Source organism: Rhizophagus irregularis, chromosome 26 (assembly GCF_026210795.1).
Source record: "Rhizophagus irregularis chromosome 26, complete sequence".
NCBI classification, from domain to species: Eukaryota; Fungi; Glomeromycota; class Glomeromycetes; order Glomerales; family Glomeraceae; genus Rhizophagus; species Rhizophagus irregularis.
In genome coordinates, this window is record NC_089454.1 from 1,435,718 (window position 1) to 1,460,112 (window position 24,395).

Below are 24,395 nucleotides of genomic sequence, written 5' to 3' on the forward strand. Positions count from 1 at the left end.
AATTTATAATAATTTATGATTAATATTGATTAACTTTTGAATTTAATTTTATAATTCTTTATAATAATTATTATAATAATTTTTATATAAAATAAAATTTATAAAAAAATATTTTTTTTTTTTATTATATAAAAATGATGTTTAAAGGTAATAAAAACATATTTAATTCATATATTTTCAATCTATTTAATACTTTTATATGATCTCTCATTAAATTTGTTTTTATCATATTTATTATTGAATTATTGAAATAAATTAACTAATAATAAGCATAATACATTATATACTGTATTAGGCAATGGGGCGCGGAATCTTCATTTGATAATAGAATTGCTTTCTTTTAAGCATATTTAACTATACTAATGATATACAATATAAATATTTGAACAGCCTTTTCTCCTTTTAAGGGGACAATGGTCAATCCGAATTTTACTTTTTGCTATTCTAAATAGAAAAGATACATAAATAAAAAAAAAAGGCCGATTTTGAGAATCTGGTCATATTTAATTTTTAGGGAAGTAAAAAAAAGCCCACCCTCACCTGATTATAATAATCATCAATTTTATGTAACAATTTAATCCCTCCCCCACTTTTTTGTAGTTGATCATAAAAAAAATATATATATATATATATAAAATATATATAAATATATCTCTTCCATCCTAGAAAAAAATTTCAAAAAAAAATTTTCATCAAAATTTTTTATATATAATAAATAATAATCTCGCATTAAAATAAAATTTAAAATTACACAAAATACCCGCATTTCACGTCAATAATCCTTCAAATTCGATATGGAAAGTGATACAATTATGCAATAATGAAAATAACCAAAAAAATAAAATAAAATAAAATAAATTAAAATAAAATTAGCGCAAGAAAAAAAATAATGATTATCTTTAAAAAAGATTTCTGAAAAATTCTTCATGTTTAACTTCAAATAATATTTCAACTTTTCTGACTTTCCTATAATAAAAATCCATATGAAAGTTACCTTAATAATTATTATAAGCATATATATGTGTGTGTATGTATACATATATATATCCTATATTGATTTATAATACTGTTTACAATGATAATATGAAATGATAAAAAAGATATTTTTTATTCATCAGTAATTATTATCATCAAATGTTAAATGAAACAACTTTCTAATAAAAAAAAAAATTTCTCGATAAAAATTTGCAAATTTCACGTGATACCTCCAACTATCCTGCACTGACAATATTATAATTCTGGTCAACCCTTTTTTAATTTCAGGCAGAATTTATTATGAATTAATATTACATTGATTCTTCTTGATTAACATTGCCAATACGTTCTTTCAATAAATCAGTCCATGGATCTGTCTCAACTACTTTGAGCAGGTATTTGGATTCTTTAATAATCACCTCCAAAGGTACTTCAAATCCCAATTTATCAAATATTATGTGAATTAAATCTTCAATACTTTTCCTTTCCTCACAAAGATCATTATTCAATAAAACTTTAAATAATTTAACGAGATTCTCCAAGAATAAAGCCAAAGTTGGACTTAATATCTCGGTCTTATCCTCTTCTTCATCAATAGGATTTGTATAGGATTGAATCCATGTAAAACGTGATGATGCGTAGAAAGTGAAGAGAAAAAGTGTTGTAAGAATTTGTAACATTTTAAGAGTTTCGGACGAATTAATTTGGTAAGTCAAAAAAGATCTTGAAATTCGAAGTCGAGAAAATGATGACAACCAAATGTCAAGTATTAATCGATTAATTTCTTTGAAATTAATATCCTGAATTAAAAAAAAATTTTTTATTCATTTTTTTTTTTTTTTGTTATTTCAGAGACATGAAAAACGATTTGATATGTTACCTTGTTTACATTAGAATCATTTGAGATATTACACTGTGTATTATGTTTTTCACTACATAATCTATGTAGTAACGCTAAACTAATAATTACTCTCATCATAAACCTGAATTATCATAAAAATTGTTACAGATGCGCACAAAAATAATGAATTTATACGTACGTACATATAAAACTTACTTGGCTGGAACATTTATAACAAATTCAGCAATATCCAACAATATAAGAATAATTTCTTTGTTTTTCAAAGTTGAAAAGGTTTCGTAAATTGAGTTCAATTCAGTCTTACGTTTGGCTAATAAATCGAAATATTCAAATTCTGATGAAATATCCTAAAATAATTGCAAGAATGTTTAAAATAACATATGTTAAAAAAAACATATATAGTTGATGGAAATAAACCTGATTATTTTTGAGGCATTGTGCAAGTTCTAACTCAAAAAGTTCAAGATGCTCCAAACATTCATTTACAATATTATTGTACATCAACGTTTTCAGAAAAGGTTTCAATTTCAACTAAAAATATTGAATTAAGGTTAATAAGTTAATTTAATAATAGATTTTTATATTAGTTATCATACCGATTCAACTTCTTGAATTGTTATCAATTTTTCTAATCTTAATTGATTTATTAAAAGATCAGTTTGACAAGGATATTCGGCTTTATAAATTTTAAACCTTGGGTTGAAAATTTTAAAAATTAATCGCGGCTCTTTAAATAATGAGATGATATAGTTCGAGGTGAGTATTTGAAAAAGAGACCGAATTGTATCAAATGTTCAAATTGGCATTGATTGAACACTATTTAATTTGTTTCTTTTTATCAATTGGTCCCTTTTTCTGGCACTCACCCAATAATTAACTTACATCATGTGAAGCGGGCGCAACTTGGTGAAATCTTGATGCGTAATAATCTATTAGAAGTTCACGTTAATATTTGAGAAAGTTGTTGATTTGAATTCATTAAAGAATCGACAACCCTTTCTAACTCTTCCAAATCCTTATCATGTGAAAATTAAAACACGTACCTTACAGAGGTCTAACTGATGTGTTCGATGTTCGCTTGGAAAAAGTATAACAGTATCTAAAATAGCTTGACACACGTGTAATCTGAAATATGATCGGAGAAATTATTATCATTATGAAATATTTAATTGACCAAATATGCATACTTTTGAGAAACAAGCATTTCTTCCTGGGTAAAATCCGGTTTCACTTTAATATCATTAATCTTGGAAATTCCTTGCACCATTCGTAAAAGTTCAAGATCCTCATATAACAAAGTTCTTGACATCTTTAAAAGTTATTATATATAATGAAGATTTTTTTTTTTTTAAAAAAAAATTACATATAATTAATAATTTCAAAATAAATTTTCACCCTGCTAAATTTCTCTGCTAGGAAAGCACGAAAATCATCTCTTCTTTGAATTTCCTTAGAATCAGCATCGTTATTGCTTGAATATAACCAACCAGCTTGATCTCGTATAAATATTAGCAACCAATGAATCGTTTGTCCCGGTACCCTACTATCATCAAGAGCTTGCTTGATCAACAGTTCAAGACTTGACCTGAATGGAACTATATATAAAATGATGTCAATTTATTGAATTCTCTTACATTAAATTTGTTTTGATACTGACAAAAATTTTCCTGCGGTTCGAACGTATTGAAAAACTTTAATATCGGCGTATAAGTTTTGGGATTCGCCGAATCATGTAACCTTTTTGCCAAAATATGGGCCAGAAAATTTCCATTAATCTAAAAGATGATAAACACAAAAATGAAACAAATCATTGAAATTTGAATATATTTTTATTTATAATCTAAACTTTATAATTACAATGATTAACAAAAGAAATTTTTTTTTTTACACACCGTTAAGTCATAATCAGGTACAATATTATTTGAACAAATATAAGTAAAGAGGACATCCTGATATGATTTATATGTACTAATTTTTTTTTATAAATAATCGTAATTCTAAAAATAAAAATAAAACCTATAATTGTAATAGCAAGCATATTCTTTTTAATAATTCAAACCTTGGAAGTCGAGCAGCGATTTCAGGCGCAATTTCCCATTTATGTAAGTATAAATAATTATAATCTGTTGAAATTACGGCTTTTGATTCAATGTGGTCAAGTAGTAAATTAATGAAGGTTTCTGGTTCCATGATATATATGGTATTTAAATTTTGAAGTTTGGAAAGGAAAAAAGAAAAAGATAGAATTCTTTATTATCCGCAGTAACCTATGAGGTACTATGTTTGAAAATCTTTCCTTAATTGTTAAAAACTATTCAAAAAATTTTAAAATTTTTTTTCTTCAGATCTTTTTGAAATTATCATCTTCGCTACTGCGGTATTTCCGTATCAAAAGTTCAATATGAACGATCCAGTAGAAATTGTTGATATTGGCTTGACTGATCTTTCGTGGGCGGAATTTATAAAGTCTCGTGCTTTATATAGCTTCACAAGCTCTAGCATAACAGAACGTCTTGAATTTCTGAACCATTCTTTAATACCTCGAATAAAAGCTGGAGGTTAGTTATCAAGGAGGAGTTAAATTATTTGACTTTGTCATTATATAATTCGTTGTTATAATTTGTTCTATAAAAATTGGTGTTATAATTTGTTCTGTTAAATCTATTCTTTCATATAATAGGTCTGTCCGATAAAACACTTGGAAGCTTACTTTACCTAGTGTTCCTTACTTACTCAAGATATAATGACAGACCTTCGCGTTCCGCAATGATAAATGTATTAAAAGAACTTAATAATTGGAATTCATACCAATTCCTATTGTCATTTGTTCCATTGATTGTCAAGGAAACTAATAAATTGAATCAAAAGAGTCCCGATGGGTACAAGAATGATGTTTCTTATTCAACATAATGTATGATTGGTTATTAATACGTGATCCGCATTTTCATCTAGTACCACTTATACGACTTCCTCCGTTAACCGGTTTGTTCTTCTCACATGGACCAATTTGTTGATCACATTTGCTTTGTCGAAAAATTCAACGCTAGATTCTTCTTATTGGAGGGATTTAGTAGACGTTCAAGCGATTCTATTACATTCGTTAGTAAGCGAAAATGAGAAACGAAAAAATATAAAACGTAGTGCATTGTTCGATGTTAGACGAACAATTCGCAATGTACGTGATAATAATTTATTTTTTCTTTTCTTGATTTAAATTGATCTAATGATTAAAAATACTACTAACTTGATCGATAATAATAATTACTTTTTAAGAATGCATCACACATTCCCTCATATATTTCTTATTTGATATCTAATGTGAAAGCATGCAACCCTGTTTATAGGAATGCTGTATTATTGGGAACTGTCATTGACTGCTCCTTGAGACTTAGAAAGGGCATTGGCAAATCTTACGTTGAGAATGGAAAAGTTCGTGTAATTTTACTATTTGCTAGCTAAATCCCCTTATGAATTTAATTATTTTCTTATTGGTTCTCCAAAATTTATCTTAGGAAGACATAATACAATATTATATCACGGCTATTATTTCATCGAAGACCCCAGTGCCAAAGATATCAGCGGTAACTTTGAATTGGATATTTTTTTTTTTTTCTATATTGGAAGTCAAATCGAATAAATTCTGAATATCATAATTATTTAATTAGGATGCATTACATGATTTCATTAACGTTATGGTCACTGAAGAAGATTTTAAGATCAAAATTACGCCCGTTTTAGAGAAACAACTTCTTAGAGCGCCAGAAATCTTATTAAATGGTACTCACTTTTTGGTTTACTTTGTTTCATATTAAATTTAATTTCTAATTTATTTTGTTGTACTTTATGCAGTTTTAATAAGTCTTTTTAAATCTGTATCCTTCGATGTGTCAAATGTTTTTAAGATGCAATCACTATTCAATCATGTACAATCTACCAACAAAACAATACAAACGGATGCTGCAGAATTGTTGATTATCTTAATTGAAAAAAGTTCGAGAGAAGAAGTTCTTATAAATAATGTTAAGGACATTTTGCAGGCATTAACAGGTGGTCAGTATCTCCTTTTCCTTTGATTTTTATTAAATAAATATATATATATATAATTAGTATATATCTTTTAGTGTATATATATATTTAATTACAATTCTTATTTATCGCAAATCTCGAAAATTATTCGAATTTAAAAATTTAGCGATTGAATATTAATCTAAAAAATTATGACAAACCCTCGCCTAAATCATATTAAACTTAGTTCAATTGCTTTAATACTTATTATTATAATTTTATTAATATTAGATTATAAGATCAATAAATTATTAATGTACTAACTTATTACCAAACATTTTATTGCATTTTATTGGGACAGGAAAGGTGACTACCCCAGAGCATCGTGTTATTTTGTTACAAGCTCTTTCTCATGTTCGCCAATCACCCGATGTTGTTAAAACTGTAATTGATGGACTTTTGCCTATTGTTTCTAAAGAAAATAATGAATCTTCTTTATCTAAAGCGATTGAAATATTGGGATTACATGCTGGAATTTTACTGAGTTCTGAACATGAGAAGTCATTTCTGGAAAAAATCGTGAAGTCCGCAGTAGATGGATTGTCTAGTTCAAAAGTTGGTACTAGGAAAGCCTGGGCGATCGCTATTGGTAGAATGGTTTGGGAAGTAACTGAATCTCCCACGAATTCGATGAAAAAATTTGTGTACAAGTCTCTTACACAACTTATACCAACGATGGGGAAAATTCAATCGAACCCTCTTACTTTCACTGGAGGACCAATTGAAGGATATGTTACTATTGCAATTGCAATTGGCAAGGCCAAAAATTGGAACGATGATATAATTGGTAATATAATTTTTTCTTCTTCCGTAATATCTTTTTCAATATTACACTTGAATTTGTTAAGTAAAATAATTTAATTTATTAAATATTTAGATGATTTAATAAACGCAAAAAAATTTACTCAAAACATTTTAATAACGTCACCGAAACCTTCTTTTTTACTTTGGGACAAAATTTACTCCAAATTAAATACTTATGAAGAAGGATTTTGGTTGATCCGTGCACTTGAAGGAGTTTTACTTGATAGGGATGAAGCCTTGTTACAAAATAATGATGCACAGTAAGAATGATGATATGATGTTTAATGAATTATTTTATGATCGGATATTTACGTATTGTTGTTTTTAGAATATTCTTATCTACGGCCTTTATTTATTTGATAACATCATCTAATCACCGAATACGTCGTGAAGCGTATAATTCTCTAAAAAGGTGTACTCAAAATAATGCTGAAACTGTTGGAATGATTTTTCGTAAAGGATTGTCACAATGGGTACTCAATGTAGGTCCATTATAATAGATACGCTTACTTTATACCTTAACTATATATTTACGTTGTACCTTAATTTTGTGATTTAAGCTTGAGAAAAATGTTAAAGATTCTACGGCAGTACTGTTGTCAGGATCTGCTCATTCTGATCCTATAGTAAATGCGTACCGACTTTCACAAGTGCTTACGGCTATTGCCACTTTCTCTAAAGAAGAGGATAATTACAAAATTGAATCTTCACTTGTCGAGTTGATTATTTTAGCACATCATCCATCAATTGGTATATTTTGGTTTTTGCAGATTGTCAATAAATAATGATTTGATTTATGTCTTAATTAAGAATTTACAAATTATATAATTAATATTAGTATCACCTAATAACAAATACAATTGGATTTCATTGATTCAAAGAGCTCATGTTGATCCTGGAAAACTTGTTGAAAATTATTCAGGTCGTCTTCGACAAATAGTTCAAGAAAATATTGAGATTGATCATGAGGTAAGAAACAAAATTGTTATATAAATTAATGTAATATAATAAAAATTTTAACATTATAATTTTTTTTTTCATCAGCAAAAACATTTTTATAAAGCTGCTATGTCAGCTATTGCTACTATTACTTTTATTTCTCCAGAAACAATAATACCTTTATTCTTAACACAATGTCACAGAGATTTGGATGCCTCATTGTTTGATAATATAGGAGAAAATGATGTTGACATTTGGAAAACTTCAGAAGGAACTTTATTTATTGATGGTATTATAAATTTTTATTATTTATTATAATTATCCTTACTGATCGATTAATAATTAATATTTTTAATATTATTAGTTCTCAAACGTAATAAGAAGAATATTGTTGAAAATCGTAATCGAAAAGATTATCAAACAGAAAAATGGGAACGTGAGTTACGTGAATCAATTGCCAAAAAGAAAGGTGACTCTTCAAATACTCCTAAACTTACAAAGGAGGAACAGTCCGCAGTAGACGCCCAATTAACAAAAGAATCCGAAATACGTAAAAATATGGAAATACTTTGTTTGAAATTAACAAGAGGTCTCGATATTGTGGATGCATTAGTCGAGGGAAATTCTGAAGCTGTAGAAAAACATATTGTAGAAATTATGAGAATTTTAATCAATGTTGTACAAAAAGGAGGTCCTTTGATTGGTGATAAAGGTGTCAACACATATTTACGAATTAATAAGTGCACATCAGAAAAAATTGAGAATATTCGTGATTTTATCGGTTTAGCAACTCTTCGTACTATGAGTGTTAAGGAAGTTCCTGAAAGATGGCTTCATGAGCCATTGGACAATCTTGTTACTCGTGTTCTTTATCGTCTTAGATTTATAACTGAACGTTCATTACTACCCCCTTCATCTTTTTCTTATTGCTTTCCACTAATTCACCAAGTTGTTAAAAAAGGTGGCATTAAAAATGATGATGATGAAGAGAAGGATGTGATGGATCAAATTGCTCTCGGATTAGATGTTATATATTTCCATTCGTCGATTGGGTTTTCACCTTTACTACCTCGAACAGAAATGATTCTGATTCTTCTGCAAATTATTAAAGAGTATCCTAAATTGAATAAATTAGCAAGAACAGCTTTAGTAAGTTTGTGTGAAGCCATTGGTGACACTGCAGGGAGGAAAGAATTTGATGCATTACTTAATGGATTATTATCCTCTGAACCATTCGTTCGTCACGCTTCTTTACAAGCATTGGATTATTTGGATCTTACTGAGATTGACTTTTCTTGTGAACTATGGGTTGCATGTCATGATGAAGATGAGAATAATGCCAAGCTGGCATCAGTATTATGGGAAGACAACGGAATGGATGTTGAACCATGTTATGCATTGGAATTAATACCTTTAATAACTCACGATGAAAAATATGTTCGAGTCGCTGCTTCCAAAGCGATAGGTAATGCTGCCAAGTACTTTCGAGATTCAATGACAGATACGTTAAATTTAATTTACGATCAATATAAAGAGAAGGTATTGACATTTATGTTATTAGTTCGAATTATGCAACAAATAAATAAAATATTTTATTATTTATTCAGGCCACCCCAATCAAGCCAGAATATGACGATTTTCGTATGTTAAGACCAGAATCTTTAGAGAAAAATAAAGATCCTTGGGAAGCTCGGGTTGGATTGGCGCTTGCTCTTAGTGAACTCGCGCCATGTATGAGATCTTCGGATTTAATTCCGTTCTTTGAATTCCTTATCAACGATGAAGCTGTTGGTGATATCCATGCACAAGTTCGACAAAAAATGTTAGAAGTATGAAAAATGTTTAATAATATTATATGATTTAAGTATCAGTAATTTTTTATTTTTTAACTAATTCTATAATTTGAAATAGGCTGGGTTAGCCGTAATTAATGAACATGGAGCCAAAAATGTTACATTATTATTACCAGTGTTAGAAAATTATTTAGATAAGCCGGCTGTACCTACTGAAACACATGATCGAATACGCGAATCTGTTGTTATCTGGCTTGGAGCTTTAGCTCGGCATTTAAATCCTACAGATGCAATGATTCCAATTGTAATAGATAAACTATTAGATACGTTAAAAACTCCTTCAGAATCTGTCCAAGCAGCAGTTGGTGATTGTTTACCACCATTAATTAAATTAATGAAAGATAATACTCCAAGTTTAATCGAGGGACTACTTAATCAGTTATTCCGTGCTGAAAAATATGCGGAACGAAGAGGTGCTGCATTTGGTTTAGCTGGCGTTGTTAAAGGCACGGGTATTTCAGCTTTAAAAGATTGTAACGTTATGACATCATTAAAAGGGGCAGTTGACAACAAAAAGGATTATAAATATCGACAAGGAGCTCTTTTTGCTTTTGAAACATTGTCACAATCTTTGGGTCGTCTTTTTGAACCTTATATTATTCAGATACTTCCTTTGCTTTTAGTTTGTTTTGGAGACACGCATCCTGACGTTCGAGAAGCAACTTCAGATGCTGCAAGAGTAATAATGAGTAAAATTAGTGGACATTGTGTCAAACTTATTCTTCCTTCATTATTAGCAGGATTAGATGATAGACAATGGCGAACAAAGAAGGGTTCAGTTGAATTATTGGGTTCAATGGCTTTTTGCGCTCCTAAACAACTTTCCATTTCTCTTCCAACAATTGTTCCACGGTTAACGAATGTACTTACAGATTCGCATACTAACGTTCAGTCTGCTGCTAATGAAGCATTATTACGTTTCGGTGAAGTTATTAGTAATCCTGAAATTCAAGCTTTAGTACCAATCTTACTTAAAGGCCTGAGTGATCCTGATAAGCATACTAATGCTGCGTTAGATTCATTATTAGAAACTGCTTTTGTACATTATATTGATGCTCCTTCACTAGCATTGGTACATATATATATCTTTTTTTAAATAATTGTTATTTTTTATTTTTAAGATCTATTTATACTTATAACAATTACTTTGTTTCGTTTAAAGGTAATGCCAATTCTTGAACGTGGATTAAAAGAACGAGGAACAGAGATCAAAAAAAAGTCTTCCCAGATTGTTGGTAATATGGCATCTCTTACTGATGTCAGAGATATTATCCCATATTTGCCCAGACTTTTACCTGGTCTCAAAGAAGTATTAGTCGATCCAGTACCGGATGCTCGCGCTACAGCAGCAAAAGCACTTGGTACTATGGTTGAAAAACTTGGCGAGGACAAATTTCCTAACCTTGTCAATGAACTTGTACACACGCTTAAATCTGATACAAGTGGTGTTGATCGACAAGGTGCTGCTCAAGGTCTTAGTGAAGTATTAGCGGGATTAGGTCTTGAACGACTTGATGGACTTTTACCAGAAATAATTAATAACACTAGTAGCCCAAAATCCTATGTCCGAGAAGGATTTATCTCATTGCTCATTTACCTTCCCGCAACTTTTGGCCTTCGGTTCCAACCCTATCTTGGACGAATTATCCCACCAATTTTATCTGGTCTTGCGGATGAATCCGAATATGTACGGGATGCTTCACTTCGAGCAGGTCAAATGATCGTAGCAAATTATGCAACAAAAGCTGTGGACCTCTTACTTCCTGAGTTAGAAAGAGGATTATTTGATGATAATTGGAGGATTAGGCAAAGTTCTGTACAACTTATGGGAGATTTACTTTATAGAATTACAGGTATTAGTGGTAAAACTGATATTGATGGAGAAGAAGAAGAAGAAACAGGTGGTACAGAGGCAAATAGAAAGGCTTTACTTCAAATTCTTGGTAAAGAAAGACGTGATCGTCTACTGGCTGCTTTATACATCGTAAGACAAGATGGTAAGTTATATGGTTTAGATGGTATATTTATAAATTAATTACTTAATATTATTTCATATTTTCATTTCATCTTCAAAGTTTCTGGTATTGTTCGACAAGCATCAGTTCACGTATGGAAAGCTATTGTATCTAACACTCCTCGTACCGTCAAAGATATACTTCCAATAATGATGGGAATGATCATCCGTAGCCTTGCAAGTCCTAGCTATGAGAGGCGTCAAGTGGCTGGTCGAACACTGGGAGAGCTTGTTCGTAAATTAGGTGAAAGTGTTTTATCAGAAATTATACCAATTCTTGAAGAAGGTTTAGAATCTCAAGAAGCAGACATGAGACAGGGCGTCTGCATTGGTCTAAGCGAAGTAATGAGTACGGCAGGGAAATTTCAAGTTATCGATTATGTTGATTCAATTATTCCTGCTGTTAGAAAAGCCTTGGTTGATGAATCGAGTGACGTGCGTGAGGCAGCTGCTCAAGGTAATTGATTAAACAAAAAAAAAATAAATAAATAGAAAATTTTATGTTTAAAATTCTTTTGCTTTTTTATTAACTCTCGTTTGTTTTTATAAGCTTTTGATACTCTTCAGCAGAATGTAGGGGACAAGGCGATAGATGAAATTCTACCAAAATTGCTTAATTCTTTACAATCTGGAGATGAATCTATATATGCTTTAGAAGCTCTTAAAGAAATTATGGCCGTACGTGCTAATGTTGTTTTTCCTGTGCTCATACCTACTCTTATACAAATACCAATTAACGCATTTAATGCTCGAGCTCTTGCGTCATTGGTAACAGTAGCTGGACCTGCTCTTAACAAACGTTTAGCACAAATATTAAGCGCACTTATGATATCTTTGGGTACAGAAACTGATGAACATACCATATCAGAGTTGAATGAAACAAAGAAGGCACTGTTACTTTCTATTGATAGTGTTGAAGGTCTCCAGACTTTAATGTCAGTACTTTTTGAAGCGGTAAAAAATGACGATCCTTCTTGCCGAGCTGGTGCTTGTGATATGCTTACAACTTTTTGTAATGAAAGTAAAATGGACTATTCAAGATATATGACTGAGTGGATACGTGTACTGATTTTACTTTTAGATGATCGACAGGAAACTGTGGTAAAAGCAGCTTGGAATGCTTTATCAGCTATAATAAAACCTTTAAAGAAAGACGAATTAGAACAATTAGTTATACCTGTCCGTCGTGCTGTTAAAGGTGTTGGTGTACCTGATGTGGACCTACCAGGCTTTTGTTTACCAAAGGGGATTAGCCCTATTCTTCCAATATTTTTGCAAGGTTTAATGTATGGTACTGCCGAAATTCGGGAACAATCTGCTTTGGGTATCGGAGATCTTATCCAAAAAACTTCGGCTGAAGCACTTCGGCCGTTCGTTACACAAATCACAGGTCCTCTTATTCGTATAATTGGGGATCGTTATCCTCCTCAAGTGAAAGCCGCCATACTCTACACTTTAAGTCTTTTACTTACTAAAGTTCCTGCTCATCTTAAACCATTTATTCCTCAATTGCAACGTACTTTCATTAAATCTCTTTCTGATCCTTCAAGTGCTCTTGTCCGTTCAAGAGCGGCATCAGCTCTTGGTATTCTAATCTCATTGCAAACTAGAGTAGACCCTCTGATAATTGAGTTGGTTACTGGCATCAAAACTAGTGAACCTAATGTTCGAGAGACAATGTTAACTGCTTTAGAAAGTGTAGTAAAAAAAGCTGGATCAGGAATGAATGATACTTCAAAGAAAAGTGTTATTAAAGTTATTGTGGATGGGTTAAGTGATAATTCAGGTATGAATTTTGTTGATATTATTAAGCAACATTGAAAGTTTATTTAATACAATTATCAAATCTTTTCATATCTTTATAAGATGGAATGGTAGTTGGCTCATCTCGTTTGTTTGGAAGCTTATGTAAACATATATCTCTACAAGAGGCTATGCCTATCATCTCGTAAGTAAAAGTAATTAACGTGTTATCATTACCTAAATAAAATATTTTTTATTCTAAATAATTCTTTTATTCAATTTAAGGACTCACATTTTAGCTGGAGGTTCCCCATCTCAAAGTTCTCTATTGGCAATCAATGCAATACTTGCAGAATCTTCAAGAATGTTCTATGACTTAGAAAATACACGTGAAGTTGTAGATATTATCGTAAAAGGATCGGCGAATAATCTGGTAAATAAAGAATTCATACTGGTTTTTTTTGTTATTCATAATCAATAGATGAATTATCTAAAGAATTTTTTTCGCTTAATATTTTTATAGCCTAATATTGCTGATACAGCAATAATAGCAGCTGGTAAAATGTTGCTTATTGATTTATATCACGGAGAATCCGCGGTTGCTTGCCTTGTTGAAGCACTAGTAGCCAATATTTGTGAACCTGCAACACTATTAGGGGAGACAAAGCGTTTGGCATTAACTGTCTTCTGTGCAGTTGGAAAAAAATTTCCACAGGTACATCGTATACTATTAATATCTATAGTTAATTTTAATGTTACTAAAAAAAGGTTAAATATCATTAGATCCTCGAGCCCCATTTATCCATAATCATACCGCCCATGATGGTATGTGTACGTGACCGAGTTGTCCCAGTAAAATTGGCAGCTGAATTAGCATTAGTATATGTATTACAACTATTAAAAGGCGAAACTATATTACAGGTTTGTCAAATTCAAGTTATAAATAATTTAAATTAATCAAAATTTTACATTTAATAACTTTTTTTTATTACTCGTATTATAGCAATATTTATCAACAGTTGATGCAACGACAGCAAAATCAATTACAGATTTTCATAAACGCGTCTTAACAAAATTAGTGGTACAAGAACAACAAAAGATGGAACAAATTCAAGTAGGAGATACAAATGAAATGGATGAAGAAGAACAGGAAATATGGGCAGTTGGCAATATTGGTACTTTTGCTTCGAATGTAGATCAAGAATAGAACAATGTTAAAAAGATTATATAATTTATTATTAATTTAAAAAAGTTTTTTATATTTCGTGTTTGTTTTCTGATTCACATTTCCAATCACATTGCATACATGCATTACATGGTTAAAAATCAGAATCCCACTTCGGGTAAAAACAAAATACTTTATAAACAATATACAGTACATGTGTATTCTAACCATGAAACATTTTATGTATATCTATGAACTTTGAAGGCCTTAATTGATTTCATGCTTTCTTTGTTTCTTTTGGTGCTTACTTTCAGTAGAATTCATGATGTCATTTTTACCGCTTAAAAAGTCATTAGGATGTTAATTTGTGATCTAACCCAATACTCTTCTTATACTATAACAAGCTTTCATGATCATATCTTTCCAGATTAAAAAAAAAAAAAGTTTAAATTAGCTTTGCCAACAATACAATTATGCACCTGTAAATCAACTTACAATATTGTGATCTTCATCCGATCACCTTAAAGTGGGATCAATCATTTTCATTGGTTGGTCACTGACTTCCTTTTGAAATAGTTGATAAATTAACCTCAGAGGAGCAAATTAATAACTTCCAATTAATGTTATAGTTAATAGTCTTTTCTTAATTGTCAGTTTTAACTTTGTCAGTCCAAACCGTTTGTATGAACAAACACCAATCAGTAAATCCAACATTTCTGGTAATGTAATTTGTAGTCGTTCGATTCGGCAACCTTCATTAATGAAGAGAAATTGTAGATACGACAACCAATATTTGATATATGTAATCACAACATTGTCCGCATAAAGAGTTAGTTTAGTCATCATTAAGATGGTAGTTGCCCCAATTATATTCCTCGACTCGATAATCAATTTAAGTCTAAATGATCTGCGTGACTTTCGACAATTTTGTATCTTTTGACTTTAAATGGGAACAAGATCATTAAAAACTGCTCCCCTTAAATTCGTAAGGGTGCCAATAAAATTTTTGTAACGGTTGTTTACAATTTGCAATCTTATGTTCTGATATTCCTATATTCCTATATTCCAGATGATAAAATCGTGAGAACTTTAGAAGCAGTTCGTCTTTGGGTAAACAAACCATTATTTTTCCGATTTGCCATTTCGACCGTTACAAATACCAAGTTTTGGGGTAAATCGGTATAGATTTCATTGACTTCTTATCTATTCCAATCAAATTTCTTATATTTCTTATTCTCAATCCAATAAAAATTTGTTCTTGGAAAAGGTGTTCATTTTTTTTTCGGAAAAATTCTGCATTGTCATTGTATCTGCAGGAGTTAAGTTAAATCACAACATTGTAGACTTAATCAAGTAAAATGATGTAATCTACCTTGATCTTATTTTTTAATTTATGCTATATTCAAAGCAATTTTTCATATTTGTATTATAAGAGTTTACCTATTCACGCGCTTTGCATATACGATATATGTATATATATATCCCCTATATACGTAGTTTTTTTACCTGATAATTTCTTTTAATAATAATAATAACAAATAAAAAAGAAAAAAATGTTTTCTAGATCAAAATTAAAAAAACGTGCACAAACTTCAACTACACTCCAATTTGCACCTCCAAGTTGGTTAACTGGTATTTTTGAACGAAATTCAAGTAATACACCTTTACCTCGAGATTTTTCCGATGAGAATTGGAAAAAATCACTTCTTCAAAAAATTATAAAGTCTATTTCTACTGTACCATATCTTTCTCCTAAATTACTGTATATATTCCTATGTGCTGGTTTGGGTTCATCCTTACCGTACCTTCCTATCTTTTATTATTCCTTAAATTTGAATCCTTCGGAAATTGGTATTGTTTTCTCCGTAGCCCCATTAATTTCTGCTATAAGTTGTCCGCTTTGGACAGGATTAGCTGATCGATTTCAAGCTCATCGATCAATTATTGTTACTATCTACATATTAGCAACTGCTGGAGTTGTATCTCAAATGTTTTTGTCAAGGTTAGATTTAGATACGGATAATAGTTTACACGCTTTTATAGTTGCATGCGTTTTTATTGCTGCTTTGTGGTTTGCCTTCTTTGGCATACCAGTAAATGCTTTGGTTGATAGTGGTGTGTTGAAGATTTTGGATGATAAGAAAGAACTTTATGGTATGTTTGATTGATATAACATGAAATGAAATTTTGATCTTCATTATAGTTCTTATTTAATTCTTCTTTAATTAATATAGGACAACAAAGATATTGGGGTTCTATTGCATACGGTTTAAGCACTTTAGGAGTCGGATTACTTTTGGAAAAATTTGACAACGTAAACGTTATCTTTTACTACTTTTTTTGTACCGCCATCTCATTTCTTATTGTAGTCATTACTACTGATTTCAACTCAACTTCCGGTGAAATTGACATAGTACCGACACATTTTAAAAGTATACCTTTTAAACCTTTAATTGATCTTGATGATGAAAATGATATCGCTTCAAGTTCTGCAGCATATAATCTATCTGCCATTAATCATTCTTCAAACGTTGAAGAATCGGATGGAGAAGATTCTTCTACAGATGATGAAGATGATGATGGAATTCCGATACCTGATCTAGACATTTTAGCTTTTCCTTCTACTACACCTAGTATACCAACGACTGATAATCCAACTTCAGCAATAAAAACTTTATTCACGACTCCAACTGTTGTAACTTTATTAATTGTTATGTTACTAATGGGGATCGCCCTTTCAATGAGTAATTCATTCTTATTCTTATTTCTTAAGAATGATTTGGAAGCAAGTTCAACTATCCTTGGTATAACAGGTCCAGTTAGTGCTGTAACTGAATTATTATTCTTTTTTTATTCCAAAGAGGTAAGAATCGAGTTTATATTTATATTAATATATTTAAATACTTTTGAATTAAATAAAAATTATTATTATTTTTCTTTTTCTTTTAGTTAATCTCACAATTTGGTATAAAATCATTGATATTACTCGCTCACGTTGTTACAATTATACGTTGTTCAACATATCTGTTTTTACAACCTAGTATATTCTCTCACATAGCTGTACTTATCGTACAATTATTAAATGGAATTGGATTTTCATCATTATGGGTTAGTGGAGTAACTCATATTGCAAATAATACACCTCCAAATCTTGTATCATTTTCACAAGGAGTTATGTCAGCACTTTATGCTGGTATTGGTACGGGACTTGGTAGTTTATTTGGGGGAATATTATTTGGTAGTTCAGGAGGACCAAAATTGATGTTTGGAATTGTTATTGCAATAACTATATTAAGTATGATATTATATTTGTGGGGTGAAAACGGATTTACGCATTTTAACATTATAAATAAAAGGCGGAATCATCGTATTAGATCACCATGGCAAGGTAGTTATGGTCAAACTACTATTGAAAGACCAAGAAGTATTCTTTCCGTTGAAACCGTACCAAGATCTATTACTACTAAAAAAGGTAGATATGAGTTAATATCCACTGATGATGATGATGATGAACAGTATCATTATGGTGTATTTGGCGAAAATAGAATATAAAATGATGTAGGGATGTAGGAAAAAAAAAAAATGATAAAAATTTCTTTAAAAATATTTTAATAATTGTTGTATAAACAAGTAAAGGAAAACAAAAACTTAGTAAATAATTAATATCTCTGAATCGTAGAAACTCAATAGTTTTGTTCTTTAATACACTAGTCATCATAAGATCTTTTAATATTACTGGAGTATATAATAGTTAGACAAAATTAATTTAAAAAAAGTATTTTATAATAAAATTATTTAAGTAAATAAAAAAGAATTTATTTTTTAATAAGGTTTTTTTTTTGGCTAAACTTGTGACGTTATTCATTATCTTCGAATTCAGAATCAGGACCTTCCATGATAATTTCAGGTATTTCCATATCATCGTCAGAATCATCATTAGTATCAACCATTCTAAGAGATTTAAAAACACGATCATGGTCCTTTTCCTTGTCTTCCTTGGATAATTCTTCTTTTTCACCAATAGGAGATGGAGAACGTATTCTTTTCTTCTTCATTTCTAAGGAGGTAGATTGAGGTAGTTCAACCTAAAAATTAATACGAGAATTGTAAATATAAAATTTATAAAATAAGTAAAAGAAAAAAAAAATTATAACGGCTTAACTTTTTGCATATTAACTTTATCATCTATCGAAATATTATTTTTACTGCCATCTTCCATTATATTAGGTTTCGACTTATTATCACCACGTAATACATTATTTTCTTCGGCAGTTATAGCTTTATCAATGTTAATTTCTAATTTGTTAACAGTGTTTTGTTCTATTATTAATGTATTTGCTTCTTCTGGGACAATATCGAAAGTTTTTTGTGACTGCTCTAAAACTAGCATATTACTATTGTCATTATTTTCTATATAAGAATGTTGTGATATATTTTCTACAGTAGTGTGTTCTAGTTGTTGTGTGATTGGTGTACTTGCAGAGGATCGTTCGAGAGGCGGCAAACGACTATGATATATTAGATCACATATTGACAATGCATATGAACAAAATGATTGTAACTATACATTAAAAAGAATAAGTTAGCACGAATAGCAAATTAAAGAATGATCATTCTTTAACTTACTTGGGTTGATTGAGAATTTTGACCAGCTGAAAAAATTCTTAAAGCATGCGGTAGTATAGTAGGTTGATATTCTGACGGAGAAATTATAGAAAATAATAAACACTCATATAGTTTCATATTTACATTCTCCTCGTTAAGTAAAATTTTACTTGAATTGTACGTAGATGAGATGTTTTGTGATAATATTCTCGATAATAGAATGTTATCTAGTGATAGTCTTTTATTTGATGATATTGATGCTCCACATGTTTGCAATAAAATTTTTAATACTTTGTTTTTGTAGTAAGATTTGAAATTAGTAAATATAATGACACAAAAGAAAGAAAAGAAAAGAAAATTTGGTACCTTCTAATGCTGAACATTGTACATCGTTGTCCGCTTGTAAATATATTAGGCCACTTGAATTAACAAGTGCATCAGAATTTGTTATTTGTGATGACTCTTTCTTTTTACTTGATTTCTTTTCGATTTAATAAATTAAATAATAAAATTAATTAAATAATTAATAGACGCTAAATTATTACTAAATATCGAAATATTAACCTTGTTGTTGGTAGAGACAGGAGTATTATTAGAAATATCATATTGAGATTTTTGTATTATTTCTATATCATCAATTATAAAGGACAATAAAGTTGATGATGATATAGAATTTGTCAGCCCAATTCCATATTTTTGCATACAAAGGGTTATTAAATTATATGTCGATACTCGAAGTAACCTGAAAAAAATACATATATATAAGAAAGAATTGATTCCTTTGTTAATATTTCTTGTTACATGCATACCGAAAGGATAAACAAATCATACCATCGTGATTTTGAGTTGTTGAGAAGTTTAAGGAGTACAGAAGAAATCACACGTAAATGACGCGTTAAATGTTCACCAATGCTAAATTATTAATTATTTAAATTAGAAAGAATATGATAAAATAAATTACTCAAATATATAATTACCTTAAAATTGCGGCTGAAAGAATTTTGTTACAATTCATTAATAATGATGGAATACCTAACATAAGTGTATAATATTCGTTTTTATCTTTGCTATTTGTAACCTGTTATTATAATAAAATAAGTAAATTAAAAAAAAAACGATTTTAAAAAATCTTTTATACATACAAATGAGACATCATATATATTATAAACTCTATATAATAAATCCAGAATTTGGTTCACAGGAATTTGTACAGGCAAAGAAGTTGGTAAACTACAAATCAAGAAAATAGCATTTCATATTAAAAAGTAAATATGGTAACTTAAAAACTACGCGCAAATTTGATATACCTTATCAAAGAAATAAGACATTCACTTAAACATTTAAATCTTGAGAATAATATTGGAAAAGCAACAACATAATCCTCTGATACTTGTGGCATCTCAAAACCAGTTAACTTCTTTGGCATGTCCTTTTCTAACGAACAAGAATTAATTTAGATATAAAATATGCCATCATTTTACCTATGAATAAAAAGTTCAAGATAAACACCTTCATCAATTGTATCAAATAACCTGTCCAAAATATTATTCAAAGACCCAACAAGTTTAAGTAGAGTTAATTTCCAATAATCCATATTTAATTTACCACCAAAATTGATTATTCGAGTAAAACATTCAATAGCCATTTTAGCTAGTTCTGATTCATAATAGTAAGTACCATCTAATAATATGTTTAAACATAATTTTTGTGTTTGCTCATTAACGGGACGAAATATTGTGGGAAAATTTTTTACCGAATGTGATAATGCATTTAATATTGTAGGTAATAATTCTTTATTTAATCCTGATAACTTAATTAAAAATGTATTAAACCGTGGTAATTGTTGTGTTGTTATTTCTCTTTGTAATTCCGGCCTATTTTGTGTTTTATTAAATAACTCTGTCAAGGTTGTTATTATTTCTTTTAATATGAACGTTGGTTCCGATTTCTAATGGCAAATAGGTTCTAATTCAGTATGATCCTTAATTCAATATGATCCAAACAAATAAATCATATACTTAACTGTAAGTAGAACCATTAATGACGTGGCCCAACTTTGCAAGTTTTGTATAAATAATTCTCCAGATTGTTTCAAAGAAATTTTAATAAAACAAATTCCTGCCCATCTTGCATTTGTTACTTTAGATTGTAATAAAGAATTTATTCGAGTGCACCATTTATGTAATGCTACTTGTTGTTCTCTGCTCGATTCGCTTTTACTACTTAAAAGCTGGTGTTGTGTAATCGTTTCTAATATAAATGGCACATATGTTTCTATTTTGTTATCATTGAATGTATAATTTGTTATTAGTGTTGTTAAAAATTTAGCTGACTCCATACTATTCATTTTGAAGTAAGAGAATTGTTCTATTAAAGCATTTTGATAAAATTTTTTGTTGATAAGATCGATATTACAATATTGTCCAATCAAATTATGTGATCGTTTTTACTAGAACAATAGGGCGCAGAATGACAAATCCTTTTTCTTTAAAGGAAGTACTGTACGCCTTCCAAAAATATTGAATCTTATGACCAACTATTATCTATTGTCACACATTTTCAAGTATTCCTAGTTTTATGATAATGACAAGAATCAATTTAAAAAAAGTCTTTCCCAAATTTGACTCCTGGACAATACACTATCACAACTGCGAACTATTTATAAAAGTGGCTTAGTCACTATTCCATTTACCTTTCGTATATTAGCCAATCGAACGCCGAAAATTGAATAACCTGTTGGTAAAGTTTTCTCCCTGAAATTTTTTTTTCCGCATATTCCGCCTTTTCGTCCGCCATAGTCTTAGTAGCAATAAAAAGAACAGAAAGCCACTATCATTTATTTTATATTAGTTCAGTGGTCTTTTTTTTTATTTCTGTTATAAACCTTTTTAACGTCCCTTTATTTTTGTTGTTTTCCTCCAGAAATCATAACAAAATAAAATAAAATAAAATAAAAACAAAATTTAAACAAGCTCATTTAGAATTAATAAGTAACCAAATATGAGCGATAATTCACCTTGCTTTCCTTTACCTAGGACTTTTCACCAACCAACTTTCCACCATCCTAATGGCAATTTACGCCCTATAAGAACTGCTTCTATTGATGGTGGTCATCACTCTCAAATCATTCACAGGTCGAGAATTTCGATTGCCGATGTGCCCAAAGGTAATTTGATTGATAGTTTCACTTTAAATAAATATTAGCATTTCAGTGTTAATATCTAATATCTCGCTTAATTTATATTGTTAATAGTCACAGGCAAACGAAAACCAGGTTACGACTCGGACGATTCTATGAGTGATAATAAAAGTCCTCCTAGCTCACCTAAATTTATGCATTCATATGATATGGAAAGAGACTATGCTACGGCTAAAAGAACAAAAATGAGTAGTGAAAGAGAGTTTCCTTTAAGTAAACTATTAGGTATGTTGCATTCTCATTAAGCTCCATTCTCGTAACTGTATGCTTTTCTAACCTTAGTTCCATTCCCCTTCGTTTTTTGAATAGCGACGCTTGATAAGCCTCAGTTATTATCATTAATAAATAATCTTATCGATTCTCACCCACATTTGCAATCAGAAATTGCGCTAAATATTCCTCGTCCAACAATTCATTCAGTGACTAATGTATTAAATAGTATGGAGAAAAAATATCAAGATAGTTTCCCTTACTCAAAATGGGGACAAGTTAAAGATGATTATAGTTTTAATAGGGTTAAACCTGCTATTATGGAATTGAAAGGAGCTATATTAGATTACGCCGCTCATTTTACTTCAACCGAAGAATTTCCTACTACAACATTTTCTTTTCTTCACTTGGCTACCTCTATTACACAGCGATTACCTGATTGGGAAAATCACTTACATAACGAAATTAAACGTGATCTATATATCAAATTAGCCGAATATTGGACGAAAGCTATCGTTGATGCTGCTAGTAAAGTTAGCGAAGGAAAAATATATGGTCAAATGGTTGTCAGTGAATGGGCTAGAAAGTGCGTATTCTCTTTTTTGTTAAGTTTTCGTTTCCCGAATTTGTTTTTTGTTCTAATGAAGATTTTTCTTTCTCAATTAACAGCCTGGCACAACACAATCGTGAATCAAATGGTATGTTTCAACATTCAATCAACGAATTTATTGACAAACTTGGATGGATCGCTGGTATTCAAGTTGGAACAAATCCTTCTTTAACGTCAAATCATTCATACCCTTTTTCCGGAAGTAATGGAGGAGCTCATCATCATCACTCTGTATTACCAGTTTAACACCGAACGTTTTTAATAAACATCGTATTTAGAAATTAGTTGGGATATAGGAAAAAAAAGAAAAAAATTAATATATAAAAAAAATATTTCATGTACAATAATGTTATAAGTACATAGATGAACAAAATCTATCAGTGTGTTTGTTGTGCTTAGGATTTCTTTTTTTGTAAGTAGAGTAAGAGAAATACTCTTCTTTTTATCTTTTTTTTCTTGATCATTTTTTATAACAAAAGTCTTTTTTGAATTCACGTGAAAAAAATAACAAAAATATATATTCAGGTTTTATATATTTCATAAATTTTTTGTTGAATTTATACAATATTTTATAAATATAGAAAGTTCTTTTGATTGATATAAAACTGTATCATGAAAAATTAATAGCATTATATGTCCTAAATTTATGATTTATTTTATAAGATAAACCAATTCATAATCTTTTGTTAATAAATATAATAATACATAATTAAAAATCAAATCTTTAATATACTTTACCGTATAGCGCAGACTAAAAACCCCCTTTTTGGTATACCTCATTATAATATAATATGCGGTTACAATTTTGGTTGTTCCATATACTCACGGTATAATAACCAACGATCAGTCATGTGATTTTTCCTGGTCAACGAAAAGTCGAAAAATGTTCATTAACGTCCATGTAATATAATATTATGTAATAAAGTAATTATCCATATAATTATTTCGATGCGCATTTACGCAATGTGGGCAATAATCTAATCGATATATAGCGCAGTAATCATGTGATGGCGAGAATAATCTTTAGAGATAATGCTTTGGATTAGTGTGCTATACAGATTTGAAGTAGCATCACTGCTACGCCTTTATTTTTGACGGTATAATCAAAATTATCATAAAACAATTAGTTATATTGTGAAACTGTATTAGTAATAAACTCCAATGCATACACGTGTAAGAAATTCTATTTTTTCGTTGACATCAATCAATGTATTAAAATTTTAAGTGACGATGCAGAAATGATAATTGGCATCTTTATTATAGCTCATATAATAACGGACTGAATCAATGACTTCAAATTTGCGATCCTTTGCTACTTTAAGCTTTTGCACAGCACCTAATGGCTTGGCTA

General features: G+C 29.9%; 5 protein-coding genes across 5 annotated transcripts; 3 read left to right on the top strand and 2 right to left on the bottom strand.

Annotated features, from left to right (window-relative positions):
* Window positions 1–659: 659 nt before the first annotated feature.
* OCT59_017486 (uncharacterized protein) lies at window positions 660–4,027 on the bottom strand (the record flags this gene model as incomplete). The annotated part of the gene is made up of 12 exons (XM_025317127.2): window positions 660–1,775; window positions 1,856–1,958; window positions 2,033–2,184; window positions 2,255–2,368; window positions 2,434–2,530; window positions 2,720–2,766; window positions 2,881–2,962; window positions 3,025–3,146; window positions 3,233–3,432; window positions 3,495–3,612; window positions 3,730–3,805; window positions 3,897–4,027. The coding sequence occupies 12 exons, from the start codon at window positions 4,025–4,027 to the stop codon at window positions 1,287–1,289; spliced, it is 1,731 nt and encodes a 576-aa protein (XP_025178891.1). The 3' UTR covers window positions 660–1,286.
* Window positions 4,028–4,238: 211 nt separating this feature from the next.
* OCT59_017487 (uncharacterized protein) lies at window positions 4,239–14,462 on the top strand (the record flags this gene model as incomplete). The annotated part of the gene is made up of 24 exons (XM_066137523.1): window positions 4,239–4,395; window positions 4,518–4,716; window positions 4,790–5,012; window positions 5,111–5,266; window positions 5,350–5,418; window positions 5,503–5,614; window positions 5,687–5,887; window positions 6,204–6,689; window positions 6,780–6,966; window positions 7,035–7,188; window positions 7,267–7,456; window positions 7,545–7,675; window positions 7,751–7,934; window positions 8,010–9,184; window positions 9,253–9,474; window positions 9,557–10,570; window positions 10,661–11,495; window positions 11,574–11,969; window positions 12,063–13,298; window positions 13,379–13,460; window positions 13,541–13,688; window positions 13,779–13,970; window positions 14,039–14,176; window positions 14,259–14,462. The coding sequence occupies 24 exons, from the start codon at window positions 4,239–4,241 to the stop codon at window positions 14,460–14,462; spliced, it is 8,091 nt and encodes a 2,696-aa protein (XP_066004099.1).
* A 1,511-nt stretch (window positions 14,463–15,973) lies between these two features.
* On the top strand, window positions 15,974–18,246 carry OCT59_017488 (uncharacterized protein; the record flags this gene model as incomplete). The annotated part of the gene is made up of 3 exons (XM_025317128.2): window positions 15,974–16,574; window positions 16,655–17,283; window positions 17,370–18,246. 3 exons carry the CDS (start codon window positions 15,974–15,976, stop codon window positions 17,970–17,972), a joined length of 1,833 nt encoding a protein of 610 aa, XP_025178893.1. The 3' UTR covers window positions 17,973–18,246.
* Window positions 18,247–18,277: 31 nt separating this feature from the next.
* On the bottom strand, window positions 18,278–21,372 carry OCT59_017489 (uncharacterized protein; the record flags this gene model as incomplete). Its single annotated transcript, XM_066137524.1, has 11 exons — window positions 18,278–18,505; window positions 18,583–18,981; window positions 19,047–19,315; window positions 19,392–19,506; window positions 19,590–19,767; window positions 19,857–19,937; window positions 20,003–20,103; window positions 20,168–20,255; window positions 20,333–20,459; window positions 20,535–20,973; window positions 21,049–21,372. 11 exons carry the CDS (start codon window positions 21,370–21,372, stop codon window positions 18,278–18,280), a joined length of 2,349 nt encoding a protein of 782 aa, XP_066004100.1.
* A 388-nt stretch (window positions 21,373–21,760) lies between these two features.
* On the top strand, window positions 21,761–23,702 carry OCT59_017490 (uncharacterized protein). Its single transcript, XM_025317129.2, has 4 exons — window positions 21,761–22,191; window positions 22,279–22,449; window positions 22,534–23,020; window positions 23,104–23,702. Exons 1-4 carry the CDS (start codon window positions 22,026–22,028, stop codon window positions 23,288–23,290), a joined length of 1,011 nt encoding a protein of 336 aa, XP_025178895.1. The 5' UTR covers window positions 21,761–22,025; the 3' UTR covers window positions 23,291–23,702.
* Window positions 23,703–24,395: the final 693 nt, after the last annotated feature.

Coding starts and splice junctions, on each gene's coding strand:
- OCT59_017490 (XM_025317129.2), top strand. CDS start 22,026: ATGAGCGATAATTCACCTTGCTTTCCTTTACCTAGGACTTTTCACCAA. Junction 22,192..22,278: donor GATTGCCGATGTGCCCAAAG/GTAATTTGATTG, acceptor TATTGTTAATAG/TCACAGGCAAACGAAAACCA. Junction 23,021..23,103: donor GTCAGTGAATGGGCTAGAAA/GTGCGTATTCTC, acceptor CTCAATTAACAG/CCTGGCACAACACAATCGTG.